Raw genomic sequence first — 7,597 nt, forward strand, 5'->3', positions numbered from 1 at the left:
GTGTGTGTGTGTGTGTGTGTGTGTGTGTGTGTTGTTATGGTGTACATACTTAAGCAGTTAGTGCAGAACCCTTTGCTGTTGAGCATATGTCAGTATTGAAAGAGTACCCATCTGCCACTGAGCCGCTGTACCTCAGCGAAACAATACCTTGTCTCTGGCTTTAATTACAGGTTTACTTATGAGCGTACCTATATATGACTCATGAAAGTTGAAGTCTTTTGTCCTCCCTCTTGTTCATTGTGAACAATCCATCTGCTGTCTCTCCCATCTTCCCATCCCTCCCTGATTTTTCTGTCCGTTAGTGTCATGTACTGTTGAGTCTTACTTTCATCAACATGCCTAAAATGTGCATTTTGCCTGTGCTGGTGAAAAGCTTTTTCCCGTTATGGCTTTCATACTGTGACCCATTTACAAATTATTTCTGTTTATAGATTTAATAAAAACCCAAGCAGTAGCACATGGAAGCCGCAACATAAATCTGAACAAGTGGAGCATTGCTGAGATTCTCCAGCTCCATTTGTGATTAAGCTGATATTCTGTTTGTTGCTACAAAARAACAAAATCTGTTGCCCTGGTCTATTACCAGGAAATATCAGTGTGCAAAGGGTTTTTTTTATGTGGAGATTGTGGGTATTGCTTTAAAACAATTTGTACATTACATTTCTGTCCGAGGTTTCAGTAATTCTACAGACCAGGTTATGTTAAATTCTAGTATCCTTTTATGTGGGGTCCCTCAAGGTCCTGTTTTGGGGCTAGTCCTGTTTTTACTTTGTGTGCTTCATTGAGGATTGATTTTTATTATTAACCTCCTGAGTCTTCAGCTTTTCTTTAGTGTGGATTTGTTTTTATTATCTCCTAGCTGTTTGGGATTAGGAGAATCTCAAACACAAAATTGTTTAATGTTGTTGTTGTTGTTGTTGTTGTTGTTGTTGTTGTTGTTGTTGTTGTTGTTGTTGTTATTGTTGTTATTAGCTCCAAAATAAAATAAAAAAATAAAAATGTTGCAGAAAGCCAATGTCACTGTATGAGGAAGGAGTTAAATATTCAGTTATTTTACACTATGTCAGTATTTACAAAGTATTTACTGTGTTGAAAGAAACAGCTGAAAACTCTTACCCAGACAAGCTATGAGTTAGTTTTTATGATTATTTGTATTTTGTATTTTTTACAGTAATTCATTACAGTATTTTAAAGTATTTAACTTTAAAATATGCTTTGTAAATTTTACCTGCAAAATGTGCCGCATGAAACAACTTCACTTACTTATTTATTTATTTTTTCATTTTCTGTTTGTTTCTATACTTCTCAACAGGATGTTTTGAACACAATCATTCGATCCTGCTCTCCTCGGTTCTTTTTCCTTGGCCTCCCGGGTTTTACTATGCTGCTTGGAGATTTTATCACTGCTTCTGCCCGCATCCTCACTTCAGAATCCCCTGAGGTACAAAGAAGTTTTTGTTATTTTATTTTGTTATTTAGGTCATAAAGAAATCTTTTGTTTAAAAAGAAATGTAAATAACTGTATAAGAGTGTCAAGTTATTCATAATTTCTTTACATTTTGCTTTGAAGAGGCAAATTTCTAAGTGTTTCTTTTTAAAGGTCATTACAAGTTTTTGTCATTGGTTGCTTTTTAACAAAAGTTTTGTCCTTTTACTTAGAGTTTGGAGAGGAATATACAGCCGTTTAAAGTTGGCACGTTAATTATTCAGACATAAAAGAGCTCCTAAACACAAGACATGTAAAAATGTTGCGCCTACACTAACCAGTCTGTCTCAAAAACATGTGTTGTTCCTATTTCTTTAGTTTGATTTATTCCTCTGTGTGAATATGTGTTTGTTTTTCTGAAATCTTTGTCAGGCTCCACGGATAGAGGCTCAGACCATCTTGGGCTCCCTTGTATGTTTCCCCAACCTTTACCTCCAGATCCCTATTCTGCAGCATATACCTGGCTCTAATGGCATCCATATAGGCAATGAAGACATCAAGGTAAATATGCTCTAGATGTTTGAAAGATCTTCCAAAACCCTGGAGAACTAATACTTTTGATTGGAAATTAAGTTTGAAAACATTCAGCACATCACTGTACATTCATCTAAAGGAAAGTTATTTGAGTGGATTTTAAAGAATTTGTTGTGTTCAGGATTATCTGATCAACATCCTACTGGAAGCAGCCACAAAAGAACCCAGTGAAGGAGCCAGGTATGATCCACATTGATACTTTGGTTACTTAGTTATGAATAGCTTTAATTTATTCTACTTTTTTCTTGGTTATTAATTTTGTTCACTTTGAAATTTGGAGGATGTTGCTTTTAAAGTTATACAGTTACATACAGAACACTATGGACTTTGTGGACAAGGTGAGGCATGTCATCATGGAGGCGGATGAAACTATGGTCTCTTTTGATGTCACATCGCTCTTTACGTGCGTTCCTGTTGATAAGGCAGTGGATGTGGTTGGTGCAAGATTAAAATCAGACACCACTCTCAGCAGCAGAACCACACTTTCCACAGAACAAGTGTGCCAACTCCTCAAACTGTGCCTGGAGTCAACCTACTTCACGTACGGGGGGCAATATTATAGGCAGAAACATGGGTGTGCCATGGGATCCCCAGTTTCTCCTATTGTTGCAAACCTGTACATGGAGGAAGTGGAAAAGAGAGCCTTGATGTCCTTTTCAGGGGTGCCACCGAGCCATTGGTTCAGATATGTTGACGACACCTGGGTTAAAATTAAAGCCCAGGAAGTCCAACATTTCACTGATCACATCAACTCTGTGGATGAATATATTAAGTTCACACGAGAGGATGTAAAAAATGGCAGGTTGGCGTTCCTGGATTGCGATGTCTCGGTTTCGGATGGAGGACGGTTGGAAACTGGCGTATATCGTAAGCCCACCCACACAGACCAATATTTGCGTTTTGACTCCCACCATCCACTGGAACACAAGTTAGGGGTGATCAGGACTCTGTACCACAGAGCAGACAGTGTCCCTACAAACCCAGGAGCCAGGGAGAAAGAGAAATCACACACACGACAGGCCCTGGAGCAGTGTGGTTATCCTGACTGGGCTTTCCTGAAAGCAGACAGGAAACACAGACAGGAYTCCATGCAACCTTCAGGTGAAAATGAAGACCTCAAACCCAGACCCAAACCAGTGGTTATTCCGTATGTTGTGGGTGTTTCGGAGAAACTGAGACGTTTATTTTCTAAACATGATGTCCCAGTGGCTTTCAAACCCCAAAACACATTACGGCAAAGGCTGGTTCACCCCAAAGATCCGGTGCCCCGGCACAAACAGAGCAATGTTGTATATGCTGTTAAGTGCCAGGAGGACTGCGACCAGTTATAYATCGGGGAAACAAAGCAGCCACTGTTCAAAAGAATGTCCCAACACAGATGAGCTACGTCTAATGGCCAGAACTCTGCAGTTTTCACTCATTTACAGGCCAGCGGTCACTCTTTCAGAGATGAGGATGTTCTCATTCTTGATAGAGAGGAACGTTGGTTTGAGAGAGGAGTAAAAGAAGCTATTTTTGTGAAGAAAGACCGTCCATCATTAAACAGAGGTGGAGGCCTCCGTTTTCAGTTGTCCCCCTCCCACAGCGCGGCTATTGCCAGTATCACGCCACCCCCTGTTAACAATAAGTGTTAATTAGGTGTCAACGATAGCCATGTGATGTGAGTATCAGTCACATGGAGTCAGTGCTTAAAAGCCTGAATTTTGCCTGAAACTCTCAGACTGAAGAAGTCTCTTGGAGGAGAGAYGAAACGTTTCATTAGAGAAGAACCCGTCCAGAAGACCTATACAATTTTTTCTTTTTGATTTTTTACCTGGATTACTGAGATGCATCAGGACGCTTTTAAAGTTCATATTTTTTGTGGGTATGCTTTCTTGATGCTTGATACAAATTAATTTAACTGTCCTTAAAGTGCCCATGTCATCAAATTTTTGCAATAAATATGAATGCATTATTAGAAAAATAACATTAATCACGAATTGCAAAAAAAAGTCACACTGCTGAGGTGAGCAGTTGTTGAGATATTTGTATGTGAAGTAACAGGAAGTGATGTCAAAGGGGAATGTCTGAATGTAAACGGAGTGTTGCTACAATGATTTACACAGACCATAGAGAATCCTCCGATGTTTCTTTAGCTTATTTTGAGTCACCATCAGAGAGAGATGAAGAAGAGTTCAAACAAAATTGTTTCAGTAAACAAAGACCAGAGAGATCCTTTTATTAAAGTGTTCTCCTTTGATGTCACTTCCTGTTTCAATTTTGCTGAGACAAATTCAAAAGAAAATTTGCCAGTTATGTAAAAAAATGGATAAAATAATCTGGATTATGCCCAATTTCTTAAATTTAAAAGTGTTTTCTTTGACGTTTTTTATTTGAAGTATGATCACATCACAGGCACTTTAAAGTTAGATGTTTTTATTTTCTCTGTCATTTAGATGCATTGCTGTGTGCAGCTTGGGTCTGTGGGTGTGTGAGGAGTTAATGCAAAAGGAAATCCACCACCAGGTTAAAGATGCCATCAATGTTCTGGGAGTAACACTAAAGGTTTGTGAGACAGACTCATTGTTCGGGTTGTTTTTATCTGGTTTGTGTGTCTGCTGTTGAAAGTTTCCAAACTTCAAACTTGATATGCAAATATTGCACTTTTTAATCTCACTTGCAACCTGAGCTGTTTTATACACCGTAGCTGTGGCAAAAATCCCTGAATAGAGTGAATTAGTTGAATAGGTCCATAATAGTTCTTTTTATTTAACAAGCGCCATTGAGTTCTGTTTTAATAAAAATGAGTTGATTGCATAAAATGACCACAGAACAATTTCAACATATTGAAGCGAGAAAAACTGCGAGAATAAAAACATGTCCAGTGATGTGACCCATAGTTATATTTTGGAAGAGCCCTCTTTTCTCCCTGAGTGAAGAGATGCAGAGAACCAGTGGAGGCTGCCCTTTTTTTTCCCTCATGGAAAAGGATTTTGGGCGGTGGCGTAATTTCCAGGCTGCTCACTCTCAGTAGATGTGGGCCAATTTAAGCAGCTACATCTCCCAGCTTCCTGCTCGAGCACCCCCCACTGCCCATACCTCCCCCCACCCCCCTTCTCTAATGGAGCAGTAATCACTCCCCCGTACAACTTGACACACAGACTCAACCAGCCCCAAAATAGAGGGTATGGGCTGGGTGGGGGATCTAGGGGGAAGAGTGGCACTGAGAGTCTCTTTTCTAAAAGCAGGTGCTGAACTCTCAGGGCCCCTTTTTGTGTTTGGCCATTTCTGTACTCCCCACATTGTCTGCCCTTGTTACATGTTGAGAGGCATTCAGCTGGAAGAAATAGGAAATTCTATTTCTCCACAAAGAATTTCAAATCACTGAAGAAATCCACATTTGAAGGAAAATTGTCAACAGCTCAATTCTTTCCTCCAATGAGTCTGGAGAAAATGAGGCCTGGTTTTGAAGTGAAATAAAATTATGCTGATAATCTGCACAGTAAGCGTAAAACTAAATTTAAGGAAAATTACTCTGAATTTTGTCAAAGAAAATGTGTCTTAGTCGGAACTTTTTCCTCCGTTATATTTTCCAAGCAATGGTTTTCTGCTCTCCTTGAATTTAAGCATTTGGGTGACGCATACAGTATTCAATAAGAGGAAGTGAGACATAAAATGATTCATAAAAAGAACAAAAATGTTTGTCCCAAATAGTTACTCTATAGGAAGTCTAAAAGAGAAATTAAAAAATATTTTAAAAAATCTGTAAATTAGCAAATAAATACTGTCCCCCCTAATATACAGTATAAAACACACATCATAACTCAAGTAAAGGTTTGGTTTGAAAGTCAGTTTGAAAATCWGTATGTGTACTTTTTATGTATTTTTGTAATTGCAATAAAATTTTGGTTTTCAAGCATCATTTAATATATTTATTAATATCATGTATTGTTATAAATCCTTTATGAATATAGTTATAGTTTAGTTATTATATTATGTTCAAAGATTATTTAGGTTTAAAAGTCATGTCCACAGTTGAAAATACATCTTAAGTTTCCGAGTTTGTTCAAAACTTAATTATTGCATTTTTTAAAGCTAATTCTTTTATTTTTGAATCTCACGTTTATCAGTCTTAAATTTCAACAATTCAATAAACAAATGTTAAATGTTGTCATGTATTTGCCCACACTGAATATCCGGACTCATTTTCCCTCTTCAGTAGCGATTTCGAAGCCACCGCTCATCTGAGACCTGAGCGAGTCGGCCCTTCTCCTGTCAGGACTTTTGATTGAACCTCTGAGTAGCAACAGCCCCMTTTTGTCTATGAGGACGTTGTAATATCTCTCAGCTTAAAGATTTTTGTATTGATCTTCTGATAGTGTGGTCACGTTTGGTTTGTCTGATGGGTCTTCGGATACAACTGACTCAATTTCCTCAAAGCATTTAGAAGTAATATGCACTTCCCCTCTTTGTAAATCATCAGCCTATTCATGGTTTGGCACCAAGAACGCCTCATTTTGCTCGGAATAGCCGCTTGACTCCAGTCACTTTTATTTGCACAATAATATTTAAACGGGTTCAAGTTGGTTTACTTTTGAATACCTAACCAGGTCGTCATCATTTCTCATTTCCTAATAAACTCCTTCATTTCTGCAGTTTGGGAACAAGGCCGTGGCTCAAGTTGCCTGTGACATGTTTCACCTGCTGATCTGTCACTGGGAACATCTGCAGAGGCTGGAGCCCACTCTCCCAAAGAAAATCATTGAGGTATATGAACATGCATATGCAGAACTAAACTGACACTTGTATGATTTAAATTAAAATCTCTCAGTATATTATTTTTACTGATGCATATGAACACTCCAAATTCCACGATGTTATGTTAATTTTTGTACACAGCTCTGAACAGGATACTGTCATCCAGTTATTTTCTCCGTTTTGTCCCAACCCAGATCTTTGTGGCCACAATAGCCTTTTTGTTGCCAAGCGCAGAGCACTCAACGGTGGAGGCAGACAAAAAGGTACATATTGGAAAGCGAGGGGACATGATATGACTGAGATCTAAAGGCCCTTGATCTATCATGTAGGAATGGTGCATTTGCAGAGGAATGTTTCCACTGAAGTGATTTGTTGTCGTCTGTTTCCCTTCTGTTTTCATCCTCTTTTTATGTAGCTCTCATCTGTTCAATTTCCAGTCCAATATTTTTCCTCTATTATTTGTTTTAACTTTTATAACACACTAAAAAAACATTTTTCTCTTACTTGAAGTTATTGGTGTCACTGCTGCTCTGTCTGTTGGACTGGTGTATGGCTGTTCCTCTGAGTCTGCTGCTAGAACCCACCACTATGTCGTCACTGGAGCACCACTCATCTCACAAGGTCCCACTGCTGGATTACATCTACAGGGTAGGTCTTCGCACCTCAGAGGTTGGAAAATCTCAAAGCTTCAGTTGCAACATTTTGCAGAACTAAATATGGCCACATTTTTTTTATTGATTGGATTCTCATTGTTTTTGGAACATACATAATCTTTGACCACACACACACACACACACACACACACACACACACACACACACACACACACACACACACACA

The 7,597-nt window shown here is 38.6% G+C and overlaps 1 protein-coding gene across 1 annotated transcript in view; it reads left to right on the plus strand.

The window, feature by feature from the left end:
* The window catches only part of ralgapa2 (Ral GTPase activating protein catalytic subunit alpha 2), a gene marked incomplete at its 3' end in the record, with an annotated part of 79,826 nt that overhangs the window by 35,244 nt on the left and 36,985 nt on the right, over positions 1-7,597 (plus strand). Inside the window, 7 exon segments of the mRNA XM_014010883.1 lie at positions 1,313-1,441; positions 1,859-1,987; positions 2,142-2,200; positions 4,456-4,564; positions 6,656-6,766; positions 6,952-7,020; positions 7,268-7,405. Coding sequence (XP_013866337.1) covers positions 1,313-1,441; positions 1,859-1,987; positions 2,142-2,200; positions 4,456-4,564; positions 6,656-6,766; positions 6,952-7,020; positions 7,268-7,405 — 744 coding nt within the window.

This window comes from Austrofundulus limnaeus, unplaced genomic scaffold (genome assembly GCF_001266775.1).
Source record: "Austrofundulus limnaeus strain Quisiro unplaced genomic scaffold, Austrofundulus_limnaeus-1.0 Scaffold2, whole genome shotgun sequence".
NCBI lineage: Eukaryota > Metazoa > Chordata > Actinopteri > Cyprinodontiformes > Rivulidae > Austrofundulus > Austrofundulus limnaeus.